This window comes from Corvus hawaiiensis, chromosome 4 (assembly GCF_020740725.1).
Source record: "Corvus hawaiiensis isolate bCorHaw1 chromosome 4, bCorHaw1.pri.cur, whole genome shotgun sequence".
NCBI lineage: Eukaryota > Metazoa > Chordata > Aves > Passeriformes > Corvidae > Corvus > Corvus hawaiiensis.
This window is the reverse complement of record NC_063216.1, coordinates 69,562,022-69,580,682: the sequence shown is the minus strand read 5'-3', so window position 1 is coordinate 69,580,682 and position 18,661 is coordinate 69,562,022. Positions and strand designations below refer to the sequence as shown.

The following is an 18,661-nucleotide window of genomic DNA, read 5'->3' as shown; positions in this document are numbered from 1 at the left end:
CTTCGCTTTTAAAGTATTAAAAAGAGGAAATAATTCTAGGGGAGTGGGGGAAAAGAGCCCCCTCCGAAGGGTCTGGCTGTCACCCGGCTCCCCTCTCACCGCAGCCCGCTCTCATTCCCTCCTCGCAGTGACACCTACCGGCCTCCCGACCGCGCCCGCATCCCTCCGCCCGCCGCCGCGCCCGGGCCCGGCTCTGCTCCCCGCCCGGGCTGCTCCCCCCCGGTCCCGCCGCCTCCCCCCGGCTCTGCCCGGCGGCCCCTGCCCGAGCTCCGCGCTGGGAGCCTGGCACGACCCGTCTGGCGGGGCAGAAACTTTGCGGGCGAGTTTCTCCGCCGCCGCGGGCGCGCACAGTGCGCGATGGGGCGGGGGCTGCCGCGGCGGAGCCCCTCGGGGCCGGGAGCGGGGGCCGTGCCCCTCAGGAGCCTGGGGCTGCCTTACGCGCCCGCTCCAGCCCGCAGCCCCTGCGCGCTGCCAGCAGCCCCGCGGCGCTGCCTGGGGCGGGCGGACGGGCCGGGCGGCAGCCGCCGGCGCGCAGGGCGGGGTGTGGCCTCGCCATTATTTATGAGCTCCAGCCCCTATTTGCTCAGCTAATGATGCACCGGCGGCCGCCGAGCCGAGCCTCGCTAGAGCGGAGGGCAGGGCAGCGCCTGTAACTGGAAGCCGGCACCGCGCGGCCGCTCCATTCACTTCTAGGTGCGTAATTGCGGGCAGGGTTCGAGAAGCGCTCCCTGAGCCTCAGGAGTCCACTGCCAGGATTATTGTACAGAGGAGCCTGGAGTATCTTTGCAACCACCGCGAAGAGAGACTTTTCTTTTTTTTTTTTTTTTAATTTTTTTAATTTATTTTTCCCTCTGCCATGAGCCAGGTTTGGAATTAAAGTGTTCTGGTAGCAGGAGTCGAGCCTATAAACTGATAGAATCCAGATAGAAATCGGTATTACTGGTGCCTCCAATAGCCGGGTAAGAATAACTTAAAGTTCTCTTTCTTTGCTGTAATAGACGTGAAATGGCTCTGATGGTTGAATTTTGCTGCTGTTCACAGATAGTTAAACCGATGTTTTCCACATTGGCATAGTCCGTGTTTGGCAGGGATTTTTTTCTCCTTAATTTCTTTTCTTTCTTCTGCCGAATGATTTTCCCTACAGGATTTAAGGGTAGGACCCAGCCTGTAGCAGATGACACCTGCACAGCACTTCCTAGCAAAGCGATACTGTACTTTCCCAAAGCCGTGCAACATGCTGCCAGCGACCTCCGTGGCAGGGAAACTTCACTACTTCACTTTAGTAGCGGTTTGTCTGTTTGCAGTTAGACGAGAGTGTAAGAACAGAAATGCAATTAGACACTGCTTTTTGTCTGTCCCGTAAGATTCTTTAAAAGTACTTGCAAGGCTTTAGGTCTGTGTGTTGTCAGCAGAGATCATGTGCACTGGACATGCTGAATATAGTATCATGACTTACTGAGATAAATTCAGGACTGCGATATAAGCCCAAAGCAGGAGTCAAACCTGCAATGATCTGTCAGTTACCAGCTCTGTAAATCTCTGAAATTAAACCTATTTCCATTAGGTAACTCACATGTCAGACACCCTGAGGTACCTTTTTGGCACTGTATGCATTTATTATTTATGTGTCTAACAGCTGGGTAGGAACCATGCTGCTCAGCACTTCAGTCTTATATTTGCCTGTCACTTCTGTGTTAACAGTGAAGATCTGCAATTTGAGCAATGAAATGTTGTAATATTTCACTCCTCTGATTACACTAGAATTGGCAGGAGGTATGAGAGTGGGAGGGAAAGAGAGCTGAAAGAGGTTTTTTTCTATTATTGTTTCCTACAGTATTATTTAAAGGAAGAAGGAAAGCCGCACACTTGTTCCTCTTCGACTTTTTATCTTTATTGCAAAGAAAGCATAGTGCTACTACTGTAAAATACTAATCCCATTGCATCTGTTAAATCACATGTTCTGTATGATTGGCTATTTGTTTTGGCCTGACAAAGAAATTTTATCGGGATTTAATGCCATTTCTCTCTTAGAAGAGGAGAAAGTTAAAGGATATCCCATGGGCAAGTCACAAGGTTTTAAATTTAAAGCCCACAAAGCAACATTAGTACTAGAGTTCGTGCAGCCTATTTAAAAATTATTCTTGGCAAAAACTCTGCAACTATCATTTTATTAGTTAAAGGACCCTTAGAGATAATTTGGAACTGGGCCAGAATGGATATGTTTCTCCTACAGACCCGATCTGTAGCTGGCAAATTTCTGACAAGGTTGTTTTTGTCAATTAGCAGAGTTGTAGAATTACTTGATCTTCGTGCATTTCTCAGTACTCAGACCAAATAATGAAGGGGAGTTTAGAGTGTGGGCTGCAGAGATCTGCTCTTTCTTGCACGCTCTCCTTCCCACCCCCACCTTGATGTGAAGTCCCTGTGCAGGCAGAAGCCTTTCCAAGCAATTTACAGTAAGTGGATAGGGAATGACAGAGGTGGTAATGAGATACGGGGCTTTTACCGCTAAGTCAGTGGTGTGGATCCAGCCCAGACTAGGGCTGACCTAAAGTCATCCCTGCCTGACAGCTCATTCCTGCCGTGCTGGGGTGGTTACAGCCACTTCTTTGAGGACAGGTGTGAACCTCAGAGGGACCGGATGAACAAGCCTGTAGAAATATTGGCTTCCACTGGAGGGACTGTAGTGCTGGACCAGAGCTGAGGTTAAGAACTGTAAGCTAACTGCACAGGTAACAAATCTCTTCATCAAATAAATGTATAGCCTTTAATGATATTGTCTAGCTGTAGGGGTTGTGTCTTTCAAAGTGCTTCCGGTTGTGATAGAATCAAATTTATCGCCTGATTGATTAACTAGTAAGTGGTGTCTAGTAGAAGGGCTGTTTACATCAAAAAGGAAAATATGTATAGGTAAGCAGTGAAGTAGAATGGGTCTAAAATGATGTTGTTATTTATTCTCACTTTTGCAACTGAGCTGACAAAGTTGTTAGAATAGGTGAAATGAAATTTGCACTTCACAATTTCTGGAGAGGTGCAGTTTTGGAGCAGATGTGATACAGATATGCAGTATTCAGCTTCTGATGTTGGCTGGGTTTTCTGGATCTGGTCCAAAGTCCATTAGAATTATTAGGGAAGTGCCACTGACTTCAGTGATCTCAAGTCCTTCCTGAGCTAGGAAAAGATACAGAGTTTTGGAGTATTTTCTGATTCTCTGAAATGCTCGGGCTTCTCAGCAGCTAACTCCTGTAAAGTGAACATAGGTTCAGCAGATGTGCAGGAGGAGTAGCAGAGGTATCAAGTGTAGTGCACTATCTAACTCTGGGATTCTTAGAGCTCTGTAGAAGTCAGTGAGAGCAGGTGAGTATCCTGAAAGGAGCTTGCCCAAAAAGCAAACGTTGACTAACAGTTTCAAGTGTGTTGAAACACTTTTGGTTTCATGGTTTTGAAATTAATGACATACGTAGCCAGAATTTCTTAAAAGAAAAATTTAAAGGGTGATTAGAGAGCTCAGTTTACTAAAGCTTAAAGCTCATTTCCAAGCACCTTTGATTTCAAATGTTAAAAGAAAAGAAAAAAACCCAAACAACCAGTAACCCCAACCCCCCCACCCCAAACATGAGGGAGAGGTGTCTAAAAATATCAGCCAGATTTTCATCCATGAAACTTTATCTCCTGTCCTTGCTTTGCTCTGCCTTGACATTTAGTATAATTATATTTCCAGCAGGTGGAATTGTCTTAATTTTAAATAAACTGAGTCTAATGCTGTAATCTGCCCTAGCCAAAACTTGGGCTCTGTTGGGTCCTACTAGCAGGCAGAGAGTTCCTCTTGTGCCAGCACAGAAGACTGCTGAGGAAAACCACTTTCAGATTCACAAAGGAAAAACAGAAGTGCTGTACCTCCTTCACATTAGTAATTATGGATTCAGCTGGAAGAGGCTTCTAACATGATTCTTTCCACCCTATGGTTTTTGCTCCTCAAGGTTGTGTAAGAAGAGTAACATGGTATCTCTCTCTTTCAGGTTTCGTTTCTTGGATATTAAGTTGCAAATCTGAAGAGATGGCATTTCTCGCAATGAACGTGTTGATTGGGATATTTATTTACTTTAGCAGTGTAAAAGGATCTTCCCAGCCTCAAGCAAGGGTGTTCCTAACATTCAATGGTAAGAAAGAAGATAAACATTCTTAAACAAATGTTATGATTGAACATTTTCTTTTTCCCTTAAATTCAATAACTGAGTAGAAGCTGTTTTTTTGATCTCTGTCCACAATTATTATTTTTGGTTTGTGTTGCTGAGGCACCTCTCAGTCTAAATTTGATTCTTTTACCAGAATCTACCTATAGCCATAGATGCATAATTAATATATAATTAATAATTAATAGGCCTTTCTCTTTATTTTGAGTTATTATGGCTTGCTAACAACTAAAGGTTTTATTTCTTATCCTTAATTTTCTGTGGAAAAAAATATAACACATGACATGTGGTGGAGGGTATTAATGACTTGAGTTGCTTTCATTTGGTGTCCAGCTGAAACACTTCATATTCTGAAAATGAGGCTGCCTGAAGGTTTACCAAAATAGTTAGCCAGGCACAGAATGCTTTGAAAAAATATCATTCCATGTGTACTTGGTGCTCTGTGTAGGATGTACATAGCATGCAGCAATCACTGATGCTTCCATACTGTAAACCAGCAATGAAAATTATCATTTTCAAAAGAAAGTTTCTTTTATTTCTGAAGTGCTGAGCAGTACCTTAGTGCTGCAATTACCCCAGTATTACTTTTAATAGTAAAGTAACTTATTCTTCTAGCCTTAAATGCTGATTTTAGCCACCACTTCAGCTTACAATGTCTGTTAAATCTGAGCTGAAGCTTTCTGTCACTAATTACAGGGGCACTGACTTTTTCCAGACTTCTGCCTTTTCTGTGATTGTCTTTGAGGCAGGAGGGTTTGCTGTTCCCTGCACCAATCCTGTTTGCATTAGGATGGCTTCTGTGGTTCGTTAGTGCAGGGATGCCCTGCCACTGCCTTGGGCATATTCTGTGTGCTCTGAACTCTTTAAAAATAATCGGAGCTAGTAAGTATCTCAAACTTCTACTTGCCACAATGATCATTACTATGTAAATATGAAACTGAGAGACATACAGAAGGAAACCTGGCAAGTTAGACCTTCCACAAATACCAGCCAGAGTTTGAACAATTACAAAGTGCTGCATATTATAGAATATGGAGCCCTAAATTGATGAAGGCAGTACTTAATAGGTTTAAAATAGCATGGTTCCAGTAAAAGCAATAGTAAGAATTGAATTCCAAGAGGGAACTTGAATTCGAATGAAGAAGTAGAGGTAGCAATTTCTTTTCCTTCCCTAAAGTCTGCACTGACTTTGGTGTAGATGGTACTGTTTTGGCACAACTCAACACAGAAGCAAGTTTGGCTGTGGTTCTGTGTTACACTTCAGGTTTCCCACAGTTATGCATAACAGGCTGATTTGGATTTCCACATCATCTCCTTGGTCGCCTTCAAAGTAATCTAGGCTTCCCCTGATCTCTGGTATGACCATAAACTAGGAAGTGTTCTGGTTTTGCAGTATTCAAACTTGTGAGTGGGGAAGAATTGTAATAAGAGGCAAACGGTTTCAACAGAAACTCAAGAGATTTTGTTTTATCACAGGTATCCTGCAAGGCTGGAACAGTGAAGCAGCAGGGCAAAAGACCTCAAACCTATGAATTTTGAAAAAATACTGAATTGAAACCTTAGTTTCTCTGTCCTTCCCTGTAAGGAGGTTGTCCCTCCTTCCTTTAGAAGGGGCTATGACAGCTTTATGCTGCAGTCACCCCTTCTCTGGTGAGGTTCTTGGGCCCCAAGAGTTCTGCCCCCTGTGCCAGCCCTGGGGACACAGCCTTGCCTTACTAGTTCCTGCTGTAACCCTTCTTGGCTGCCTTGGTTAGAGAGCCTTGCAATACCATCTGATTTTTCTTAAAACTTTTTACTTTCCCTAATACTTAGCAGTCAACCTTTAAAAAAGACCTACATTAAAGGAACCTACATTTTTAGGTCCTAACTTTTTATTGGGCCTTTTGAAATCATAAAAGTAAGAAATGAATTATGTGTTTTATAATATGAGCTGTATGTCTGAAATAAAAAATGAAGCTTTTTGTATAATATATAAACAGAAGCTTTATTTTTAAAGCTGATTTCCAGATGGTAAGAAACAACTTTCATTATGTGAAAAGAGTTTGCAGGTTGTATCTACACAAGATAATGGCCCCACCTGTAGTATGAACTTTTGTCCTATAAATCCTTGTTTACTTACATGAGTAGAGATGTAATAGGAAAAGGTGAAATTTTGTATTGTTCTCTAGCTAAGTGTGATAACACACTCTTTCTTCATAGCTTATTGTTTTTAAATCATGTAGAATTACTGAATTATTGGCAATCTCCTTGCCCAGAGAAGCTGTCAGTTTTTATGGAGAATTGTCACTCTTTTAAAGTGCATAGTTTGAAAATAAAACCATAATTAGGACTCCTTATGTTTTAAATGACATTAGACAATAAAGACAAGTCATTCAAGCCTAGGATACTTACATGATATTTTTCAAGTTCTGAATTGGATTTGGCTTGGTGTCTACAATTACATTGCATAAGTTTTGGGGGTAGAATGCATACAGGAGGAGAAAACCAGTGATGCTTTTCAAAGCTAACCTGTTTCTTCAGGATCAAGTCAATTGAGCTTATTCACATTGCAGCATTTCTCATGGGAAAATCCAGCAAGTATCTTGACCTATTCTGTTTTTCATCAGGAAAGATAAAAATGGGAATCATTTGAATCATGGGCTGCTTTTCTCTTTGCCATCTACTTCATTAAGAATCAAATGTAATTAAAAAGTGCGCCTGGGTAATACCTCAAGAGCCTGATAATAGGGATTTTGCAATTAACTTCAATGGATGAAGGACTGCAACCCTAACTTCTATTTTTGAAATCAAAAGCCTGGCCCCTTGTCTAATTAAAATGTAGTTCATGACTTAGCTGAGGTTGTTAACTGTGCATATGACGTGAGTGTGGAACTTAGTGCTGTCTGCACCCTGAGTGTCTTGAAAATTGCAGTGCTGTACAGAACCCTGAGGCCTGATTCCTATTGCTTTGCACCTTGTATAGCCATTTACTCAGCTGAAAGGAGAGGTCAGGCTGGAGCTGAACTGCAGCTTTGCTCAGGTGAACATGGTTATTTATACTGGGCACTGGGCCTGTGGAGAGTCAGGCAAAGGGGCTCTCTCTCGGTGTGCCTGGAGCAATTTGGCATGACCTGATTTTCCTGTTCAGCAGTGGTAGCTCAAACCACTGATATTTGTACAATATCTGCACTTGAAGAGCCACTGCAGCTGAAGAAAGATGGCCCCAGCTTTTTCTGATTCTGAAATTGCAAAGATGTGAAGCCTGTGGTGCAGCAGGTGCAGCAGTGTTGGGAATCATCTGCTGTGTTCCCACTGAGCATGCAGGAGTGGGGGAACCTGGGATGGGGGAAGCAAAGGACTCTACATGTCTCCCTACACTATTAATACAGTATTCCCCCTCCTGCTGCCTCTTCTGGCTCCTTGTCCCTGGAATAGATCCTTTTTAATCTTCTTAAATCACCTATCATAATTTAAAGTGCCATAGTTTATTTTCTCTCCATAGAAAAAGACTTACCTTATCTGTTTATGAACTATCAAGTGTGGCGCCTGTGGTTTCTCAAGCTCCATGCATTCCTCCTCGTTACTGCATGTTCCTGAACAGATAATTGGGAGCTGTATCCTTCAGTCTTTACGGGGAAAAAAGCCTTTCTGAAATCAGTGGGAGTATTACCAGAATAAGGAAGGAGGTACTAGACTCCAGGTTAGTGTCAGACTTTGTTTCATTTCAACGCACATTTACTGTTTTGGTTTTATTGCAGCCCTAAAATGCTGAGCCATAGCATTTTACCATCAAATTCTGAATGGATTGAAGCAGATACAGTACTTATTTTTTAAAATACACTCAAAACGAACTTTCTTTGGGATTTAGATTTATATGGAGATACACAACCAAGTGATAATTTCACAATTTACTGGGAACATTTAATGTATTCTTACCTCAAATGTCTGGTCTAGCAGATATTTCCCATGCAGATTCTCCTATTGTCTGCAGTGAAAATTCCATACGAGAAGTGGATCAAGGCTAATTTGCAGACAGTTTTGTTCTTCTCTTTGTTATAAAATTACTAGAACACGTAAAGGACTTTTAAGAAAGTATCAGTCAGATTCATTAATGACAATTAAAGTGCATAAAATGTCACCAGAGCAACAGCAGCACTTATTCAACTGTCAACATATTTTAAAAGATTTAATGCAACCCCTGTGGTTACCCTGAAGGAAAAATAAAGGAACTGAGAACCATTTTCCTTGAGCTCTTGAGCAACAGCAGTACAACTTGTTTTTAAACAATCCCTCATTGTAATGTTAATGTTACCACAGTTAATAAAAAGTTCATTTATTATTTGGGGGACTTTGTGCTGATGACAATCTGGTAGGCAAAGGTTTACGCTCATATAGTTGATTGGATCTTTTTTGGTGTCCGTGGAATGAAAGCTACTTACAAAATAAAGTAGAAATAAAAAAAAAAGAGAGAGAGAGACAAGAGATCCATGGTTTAATTTTGTTTACATGCAGAACTCATCTTGAATGTTCATATAGTTGCTTGATTTTCAGCAAATTGTGAGTAGTATTTTCTCAAAATTAACTGATTTGTGGCTCTCACACTTCATGGGTCTTAAGTAATGTTAATTTATAAAGTGTTGAACATCAATGATGTGAAAATTTTTCCAACTTAATTGTCTCTCACTGGAGATCTAAAAACTTAATTCTGAATATATCTAACTAAAAATAAATTCATTTTTTTCTTTAGTAACAAAGATTGTTTTTTACAGTTTGTTATAGAATCATAGAATGTTAAGGGGTTGGAATGTATCTTAAAGATCATCTGATCCCAACCCCCTCTGACATGGGCAGGGACACCTCCCTCTAGACCAGGTTGCTCAAGTTCTATTCCACCTTCCTTGAACACTGCCAAGATACCCCACACTGTGGAGTATCCACAATCTCCCTGACAACTTGTGTCAGTGTCTAACCACCTTCACAGTAAAAAAAAACTATTCCTGATATCTAACCTAAATTTCCCTCTCTTTCAATTTGTGCCCATTACTCCTTGTCCTATCACTACAGTTCCTGACAAAGAGCCCCTCTGGCTTCTCTGTAGCCCCTTCAGTTACTGGGAGGTGCTGTGAGTTCTCCACACAACCATCTCTTCTCCAGGCTGAACAGCTCTCCCATCTTTCTCAGCCTGTCTTTGTACAGGAGGTTCTCCAGTCCCCTTATCAACTTCATGGCCTCCTCTGGACTGGCTCAAATGGTTTCAAGTCCTTCTTATGTTGTGCACCAGAGCTGTGCACAATATTCCAGATGGGGCCTTGAATTGATAGCTTTGGTTGTTCCTAAAGACAAATGCCTAATTTACAAATTATAATCTTTGTGGGTCATTTTTAGACTTATATCTTCTCTGTATTTTTTTCCTTGCTTTTTTGTTTGTGTTTCTTTATTTCTCTGTTAAATAAACAGAGGCTTAATGCAATAAATCTTGTATTGAAATTGAATTGCTTGAATAGGCTATGAGGTAAATGTAAAAAAAAAAAAAATCAAACATATTAAAGGAAGCATTATGTAAAAAACTGTGTATTCTTTCTAGAGATCCATGGGTAAAGGTCCCACATGCCAAATGACATTGAGTCTGCTTATTTTCACACTCTTGTTCAGAGGCAGTGTCACTGAGTTGGCTTCACTCTCATTATTGTTGACATGAGTGTACAGGAGAGGATAATTTGTTGTTTCTGTATTTAGATAAATTGTGCCATGTAATTTGACTTCAGTTATGAAAATGGTCCTGCAATAAAGATGAAGTCACAGGTGGTGTTTGGTCCAGTTCTGTGTTTGTGCTCTAAAATTACTGTAAGTAGTACCCTCATGGGAAAGCACAAATAAGTATGTCTTCAAGGTAGATTAATTATCAGGCAGCAAAGGTGCCTGACAATTAACAAAGGTAGTTAGTTACCAGGCAACAAATTATCAGCCTACAAATTTGATCCTACTCTTGGATGAAGAACTCATCCGAATTTGACAAAATTTGTGAAGACTTGTTTTTTTCTTGCACAATAATAAGTAGATCTGTTATCTAAGTGATGACTTACTTCCTTTAATCTCTTTATGTTCCTGAACTCAGTCAATTTGACCTGTGTCTGAACCAGCCCATGGTTTCATTTGTATTTTTGTGTTTTGGTATGGAAAAATCAAACTTTATCTTAGAACATTTTGACAGATTCTTCATATCTTGGCTCTCTCTACTTGTCATAGAAGAAAGCAGCTTATCTTGGCCAATTCCACAGCTCTGTCATTACAATTCCTCCTTGTGTTGCCTGTCCAAGGCAAATGCTGAAATCCCTACGTAGGCAGTTATATTGCCGTTATTCTACAACACATCTTCTTTTTATGTTTTAAAAAATGTGATGAGAGAGAAATGGCACAGACATTTTTAATACCCCATTTTTTTCAGGATTGTTTGGGTACCAGTAACAAGAACTCCTCTGTGAACCATTTCCATACTGGATGAGCTCACAGTGCACTTTGAAACATAGTGCTGCACAAGCCTCTTTGTGTATCAGATGTAATTAGTGACGTGACTCACAATAATTACTCATTTTATTGAAGTGCATTGACTGAGATCCTGCCATGAATAAATACATAGACCAAGAACTTATCCTGTTACTTGAACTGGCTGTTTTCTCAAGATGTGTATTTTGTTCTTTTCGGTGCTGACTTTTCAGTGCTGTCAGTAACACTTTTTAATAAAAGGACTAGGCACTCTTTCTCAGGGAAAGTCTTTGTCTTAGGGACAGAGTTTACTGATTCACAGTGCAGCTCCTCAGCTCATCTCGTCTCATCTTACACTCAGACAGCAACGGCTCAGCAGACACCAGGTTAAAAGAAGGCTGCAGGTTTTTGCCTGTTCAATTGATTACAGAGTTGGGGTCTAGGGATACAACTAAGGGTGGAAGCATGCTCCATTACCTGTGTGAATGAGGGTGATGCTGGATGTCTCTTACTGGGAAGTGTACAAATTAAGATAAGTGTGAGTTTCCAGGAATGAAGAGAATTATTGTGATTAACAGAGGGGTTAACACCATTCCTCCCTTCCCTTTGTATCTCCATCCTTATTCAGTGCAGACTTGGTACAATTGCATTTACATCATTACTTCATCTGCCACTGGCATGGCTTCTTCCAGGTAGCAGAAATCCTGGTAGTGATTTACTGGATCTAAGATTCAGATATAACAATGGAAAGAAGATGAGGAGTGATAGCTCTCCCTCTCCCATGAAACCACTCTGGAGCTGGTACCATCATAGCCTTTAGAGAATTTAGCTCTTCATCTTATCTTTATGTACATAAGGCTAATTTTTCCTCCTGGAGAAGTTTCTTGATTCTTTTGTGGGTAGGGTTGGTGGAGGTTTTATTTCCTGCTCCTTTGTACAGCAATATTTGGGATATTCCCAGCTACTACTCTAACCCAGCAAATCAGTTATGCAAAAGTGAGTGCTACAAATGCTCCTTGATTACCACAACTAATACCCCAGATTATACAAAGATTTTTTTCAGAAACATGGTACACATAGTTTTAACTTATAATTTTAGAATGCTTATATTCCAAGGCAGCATTTTGAAGACATGTCTTGCTGCTATCTTACATTTTATCTACAAGAAACTAGCCCATGGTGTTTCATCATTCTCAGGAAAGAAAAAGAAAAAAAAATTCTGGAACTCTCCATCAAATCACCTTGATAGAAAAAATCTCTGGAAAGCCTTTCACCAGTGCACAACTGCAGTGAGTGCTATCAGGGAGTCCCAAGAAATGCAGGACGTACTGGGAACTCTGTGAGTTAGGGGGAGAAAGTGAATTTCAGATCTGGTGTGTGAATGCCCTCAAATCACCATGAGCTTAGAGACTGGTGTGTGAATGCCCTCAAATCACCATGAGCTTAGAGACTGGTCTGTGAGCATCTTTCAGGGCCGAGGGCTTAATTTGTAATTTGGCCACCATCTCCCAAGTGCTATATGTCATTTTTAATGACATCGATAATACTGAGGAAGGAATAATGGTTTTGGTTGGGGTTTTTTAATTTTTTCATTTAGGGGCTGTAAGTAAACCCTTCATACAAAATACATCCTATTTTTATGAGAATGTTTTATTTCCAGTAAAATTTCAAATGCTAATATGATTTTGTGAAATGAAACTTTTAGTGATAGAATAGAATGAGCACCCAGACTTTTGAACTGTTCTGCTTAATCTTACTCACAGCTCTGGAATAAATGATTGCCTCACCAAAATTATCTTCTAGAATGTGGATGAGGAGACATCACAATCAGCTGGGACTGCCAAGTTTCTTAATGGAAAAAAAATGTGTATTGGCAACTGCTTCTATTTTTAAAAAAAAAATAACTCAAAATTAACCTGAATCCAATTTTTTTTTATTATAGGCACTGCTTTCAGCCATTAAGAAGGTCAGACTGGCCTTCTGAAATAAAAAAAATATTATTTTAGAATTACACGTTAAATGTGTGATGGATCAAAATTCACTTTCAAATATAATCTCAACTATTGCCTCCTTTTTGAATTTCCTTTGCAATTTCACAGTTCTGATATTGCTTTGAAATGCAGCTGAAAAACACAAGGTCTGGTAAATCCTTTCCTGAGAGTAATAGACTTTCTCAGTCACCTGTTCTCCTTACCATTTATTGTTGTTTCTTAGAATTTTTTTTTTGTTGCTTAATAGCATTTCTCTTTACCATTCTTAATGAAAAAAAAAATTTTAAAAGCTTTGAGTTATGCAGAATAAATCAATTTTATGTCAGCTCAGAATCAATTAAATTGGGCAAATATGTGTCTTCTTTTAACACCTGTGTAAATCAGGCTGGATCTCTCAGTCTCCCAGCTTAAAGGAGCTGCAGAGTTAGACTTACAGAGATGAGAGAAATATGCAAGGCAAATGTCTGATTCCTCATTTAGCTCAATTGGCTGGTAATGATGAGCCTCATTTTCTTTCCCTCTCATGACACAAAGTTTTGAACAGCAGAAGTACCATAGTAGATACGCACACCACAGCTGACAGTGCAACAGGAAAAAAAAGAGGGAAAGATAACAACAGTAGATGTATTAATAGTCCTGAAATAATTTATTTTTAATGGAAAAAGGCATATGTATTTAGAACAGTGTCATTGATACATCAATATGAAGCCTGCATTTTTTGTCTGTTGATCCCAAGCATCTAACTAGGTTTGAACCTAACACTGATACGGAAACTCCTTGAAAGCAACTACTGCTCTCAGAAGGCTGGATTTTCCTTATCCTCTGAGATATCCACTGAGCCATGGCCACCCAGGGAATGAAACACACTGTTTTCCTTGAATCACACACTGTCACACACCTCTTTGGCCTTTCTGGTGCGCTACAGCGGCACAGGATGCACATCCTGACATGTAGTTTCTACAGTCCTTAGAAACTCCTCCTTGTCTGGAGTAACCAGCCTGCATGCCTCTCATTGCAGTTTTCTGAGACAGTCTCTGTGTGAGTACATTGAGTGCTCTTACAAGGCAAATATCAAATTAGAACACAAAAATGTGAGCACTTGTATTTTCAGAATGGAACTTTCTGGGTGTTTTTAATATCAACCAATTAAGATGTTATTTTCAAGGAGAGGCTTGGCATTTTTTCAAAAATTTACTTCTTGAGGTCTGAAAAGGATTTAGTTGGCATGGAGAAGTGATCTCAGGCTTAGATTTTTTGATGGCTTCAACGTGAATACAGCTGGAATTTTTTAAGCTGATTCGACTAAAAACCCACTTCCTGCCACTGTTGAAAATAATGCACTGTAATTTTTTTTTTTTTCTAAAGCAGACAAACCTACAGCAAAGACAAAAGAGTTTAGAGCCCTCATGAGGTGTTTTATTGTGGTTTGCATTAGGGAACGAAAACAGTGCATACACAGTTATTAAATATGAAAATGAATACGTCTTTAAAGCCATTGCCTCTTATTTAATAACTTACCATCTTTCTAGCTTTGGTAGGTCCCTTTAAAATGAGAAGGGTGTTTGCCATTCATTTCTTCAGTAGGAATATTTTTTTACTTATGGATACTTGCAAATGTAAGACTTTTTCAAACAAAATTTTGAAAAGTAAAGTAGGTAAAGAATAATTTGTCAGTAATTTTTGTTCCATTGAATGTTTTTCATGCTCCCTCTCTACTATTTCCTGATCTCAGGTAAATGTGTTCTTAAGTTCACATGAACAGCTGAAAGGCTAAACTACATAAAATTGCAAAAATAATTTGAAGCTTCCAGATGCAGTCAGGTATACCACAATCTGCACTAGCAGTGCTCAGAAAGTGAAGCCAGGAGAAAACTTACAAACTTGGCCAGCATAGTTTTGCCCACCAGCCAGGTCCAACCAACCACAGACTTTTTTTAATCTGGTCCCATTCATTCCTTTGAGACATGGGAGAATCTGCTTGCACACTACATGCTTTCTTAGCTGATGAATTCATCCTCCCCAGCATCCAGATGGTGAGCAGTGGGTTCATGAAGTGAACATGAGTCTTGCTGCATTTTTGTGTGTATATGCCCCTGGACTAGTTAGAGCAGGCTCTGGGGAAGAGGGGCAAGCACAGGAATTCAGCATCTCCCCAGCAGCTGGAGAGAGCAGAACGACCACCCTGATGCAGGGGCTCTGAGGAGGCTTTTATAGAGGAAGGCTGTGCCAGCTGAATCAATACTGGGGCAGGTTTCATACCTACTGTGGTAATTTACAGAGATGTGTTGGGTGGGGGAAACAATCTCATATAATTAATTAAAAAAACCCAATTAGACAATCTTTCTTGAGTTAGATTTTTTTTTTTTTCCAGATACAGGAATCTCAAATGATGACTTACTTTCCATTAGCTATTAAAAAAATAAAAAGATATATTTTATTCCAGATTCTCAGAGTGTCATTGCCAAAGAACTTTCCTTCATAAAAACATTCCAGTTACATGCAGCACTGCAGTTCAGTGATGAGATCCCTCTCCATTACTTTTACTATTATTATTATTATTATTATTATTGTATTTGTGCTTATATCCAGTGCATTTTTGTGGGTACTGGTATTTTGGTACTGGGTATATTGATATTGTGGTCAAACACTGAATGCTGATTATGAGGCAGCCTGCCCTTCTCCTTGTATGCTCACTTCCTCTCTTATCCTGTTCTTAAAGAGGTGAAGGAATTCTGCCTGGATTTTTCCAAGAGGCAAGCAGCTGAGTTTATTCTTTTCATTCTGTGTGGTGGCTGTGACAGACCTTTGCTTCAAGGTTATTCTCTTTTACACGAAGGGACAATGACATGGGAAGGGGTTTATGGCTTGCTTATGGCTATTGAAAGCTTTCTTAGCCAGCTGGAGATCCCTTTCAGATTGGGTTGGATGTGAGACAAAACATGTAACCTCTAAGATCAACTAAACTTGAGATTGTGTGCAACATCAATAAACCACAGCACTCTGAATAAACAAGGTGGCCACTCACTGTTTACTATTCCCTTTGTTTATTTTTCCAGCACCCTGTCTGTGATAGCCCCAACCTGTTTGCTGAGCAGCTTAAAATGAGTTTTGCTCAAAATAGGTCTAATTCTTAGCTGATAGGTATGAGTCCTATGTGGAAATGTGTTAGAACTAGCAGATTGTGGGACAATTTTTCTCTAAAAGGCCCTTTAAAGAAAGCAAATATTTATCAGTGGAGAGTGAGGGGGTGACATAGAAGGCACCAGGAGGTGAAAGGGGCTTGTAGAGATTACCCACAGGTGCAAAATGCTGCACCCCAGCTCACATAATATGAGGACATTCAGCCTCAATGTGTTCTCCAGAGGTAATCTCCAGTTCCTTTGAAGCTGACTTCAAATCTGATATCAGACCTTGTGTTGAAGAAAGTACACATGTGTTATCTTTAGGCTCATTTAGGAGGCAAAATACTATTTTTTTCACATAGGAATGGAGCATAGTTCTGGCTTACTGCATCACTTATGTGTTGAAGTTTTCTGCACTGATGTCAATTTACTTGTTTTTATTTGTGGAGATGAAAGATCAGGGAAAGAGATTGTTCAGTTTTGTGCCCTCCCAGCATAAGAGGTTCTGGCAAAATAGAGGAAGCCCAGTGAGGGGCCACAGGGCTGCTGTGGGTGCTGGAGCACATGGTGGGCAGAGTTTCTTCTCGTGGCTGTCTGATGGGGAGAGTCAGACTCTTCTCAGCAGTACACAGTGACATCTGTTTAGATGGTAGAACTTTTTGGTTTGGTTTGGTTTTTTTGTTTGTTTGGTTTGGTTTTTTTGTTTCAGTTTGGTTTTTTTCTATAAGCATATTGAGACATTGGAACAGGTTATACAAGGAGACAACAGACTCTCCACTGCTCTAGGTATCTGAAGCTCAGTTAGATGAGGTCCTGTGCAAACCCACCTCACCTCAGTAGGTAGCCCTGTTTTGAGCAGGATTTTGGCTAACACAACCTTCAGATGTCTTTTCCAACCTGCACCTTTTGTGGTTCTGTGATTTTATCAGAGATCAGCAGGTGTGAGTCTTAAGACGTTGGTATCTATTTTGGCAGTTTCCACCACAGCTTATCTATTAAAGTAGCTCTGGAGAAGAAAGTTAGCTTCTCTTGAAAAGGTCAGAAATTTGACCCAAATGACCTGGCATCCTGAGTGCCTTTCTCCACAATGAAAGCTATAAACACTTGATATCAGAAATTTTTATTTCGATCCCTGCTGCAAATTATTGTGCCTGAAGTGTGTGTTTCCAAGATTGAAGCCTTGCATGTTGTGTAAATTGTTTTCTTACAGTAAGAAATAGAATAGATTTCCCTGGTGTGGAAGGGAAAATCATGGGTCTGTGTTTAGTTGAATGGTAAAATACAGCAATTCCTCTTCTAAGGAATGGCAAAAATCCTTGATATGCAGCATTAAATGGAATTATATGAGAGCAATGTCAGATGATTCTATGTGTATTTTCTGTACATAATCTCCTTTGTTCTCTCATTTAAGAAAAAGAGATTGCCTTTTTAAATGGAGCTCATTCATAATACAGTGACTAAATCAGTACATGTTATGATGGAGTGTGCAGTATGTAGCTAAATTTGCAGGTTTAAATAGATTTTATATATATTATTTTTTATTCTATTTAACTGCTTTATTACCAAGTCAGAATAAGGGTTAAATTATATAAGTAACATTTCTGACCAAATTTCTCAGTATACACTTGGTCTCAGAACAGATACTTGAACTTGTCCTGGTTCTAGTTTATTCTCAAAGAACAGATAAAGCAGACTTCTACAGTACATGCTGTGTTTGGGGAGGTTTATGTGTCTACATCCGGGCAAGTTTTATGTTATCTGATGTATTGCAGATGTATAGAAAAAAATATTTGCAAAAATATAGTAAAATAGCAGGTCCAGAGAAAAAAATTTCTAAATTACCTGGCCACATCCTGTTTTGAATGCATAGCATCCAATTTGTCCAAGCTATTGTATTTTCTTTCCTCTGAGTGGCTGAGTTTGCACACTCAAGCTCTGCTCTTTAGTGGTGTGTGCACGCACACGTGCACAACCAGCACAGAAAAACCTAGTAATGTGATACATACTTCTGTATTAAGCTTTTTCAGTCATGCAATTTATCATGTCATGTAATATCTTGAATATCATGTCATGTAATTCAGTCATGTAATATCTTGAATATTTGTCAAATTCATTAGAATTGTATGGATTTTTAGGGTGTACAGACTTAGAGAAGATTTCTTTAGCCTCTTTGCAAAGCTGCACTGGTCTCTGACTGGCATTATTTATCAAAGTCCTTCAATTGTTCCTGTCTACCATGGAATAATGGAATCTTGTGGCTTGGAAGGGACCTCCAGCCAACATCATGCTCAAAGCAGGTCTGATTAGATCAGGTTGCTTTGAGACAAGTCCACTTAAGACTTTAATAACTACAGTGGTGGAAATCCCACCCTTTAATATCAATGTTCAGTAGCATTTCAGCAGGTCATTTTGCACACAAGTAAGAAGAACATTTCCCCTTCCTGAAAATGTTCCAGGCCAGACTGGATGAGGCTTTGAACAACCTGGTTTAGTGTAAGGTGTCCCTGCCTATGGCAGGGGAGTTGAAATTAGATGATCTTCAAGGTCCCTTCCAACCCAAACCATTCTATGGTTGATTCTAAGATTTCCTCTTTTTATTTGCTTTTTAAAACTGAAGAAACTCAATTCTCTCATCCCTCCATGGAAGCCATGAAAATTATCTTTTCTTTGGCTTATTTTTAGTCTTGGAAGGTGATCCTTCCTTTATAATGGGTGAGTTGCTCACTTCAGTATTTGCTCACCATCTCTTCACCCCTCTCCAGGTTCATTTCTGCATATAAAATGAACAGAGTCTGACTCTGTGTCCATGACAATAATTCATAATTCAGCCACTTTAAATATGTAAGATCAGAATCAGAACCATATATCTCTCTGTGTATGTACTTACTGACTA

The 18,661-nt window shown here is 39.9% G+C and overlaps 1 protein-coding gene and 1 long non-coding RNA gene across 3 annotated transcripts in view; one reads left to right on the top strand and one right to left on the bottom strand.

Annotated features, from left to right (window-relative positions):
- Positions 1-593: 593 nt before the first annotated feature.
- Positions 594-18,661, top strand: part of SEMA3C (semaphorin 3C) — a 123,368-nt gene continuing 105,300 nt past the window's right edge. Inside the window, exons 1-3 of one of the 2 annotated variants that reach the window (XM_048301780.1) lie at positions 600-693; positions 866-959; positions 4,020-4,160. In XM_048301780.1, the coding sequence (XP_048157737.1) occupies positions 4,058-4,160 (103 nt within the window). In that variant the 5' untranslated portion in view covers positions 600-693; positions 866-959; positions 4,020-4,057. Of the gene's footprint in view, positions 694-865; positions 960-4,019; positions 4,161-18,661 lie in introns of both variants that reach the window. The other variant, XM_048301781.1, reaches the window with a different exon arrangement.
- Positions 6,441-18,315, bottom strand: LOC125325076. Its single transcript, XR_007203194.1, has 3 exons — positions 18,199-18,315; positions 10,298-10,303; positions 6,441-6,453 (listed from the first exon to the last, which is right to left on the bottom strand). It is a non-coding gene; the product is annotated as an uncharacterized LOC125325076 (long non-coding RNA).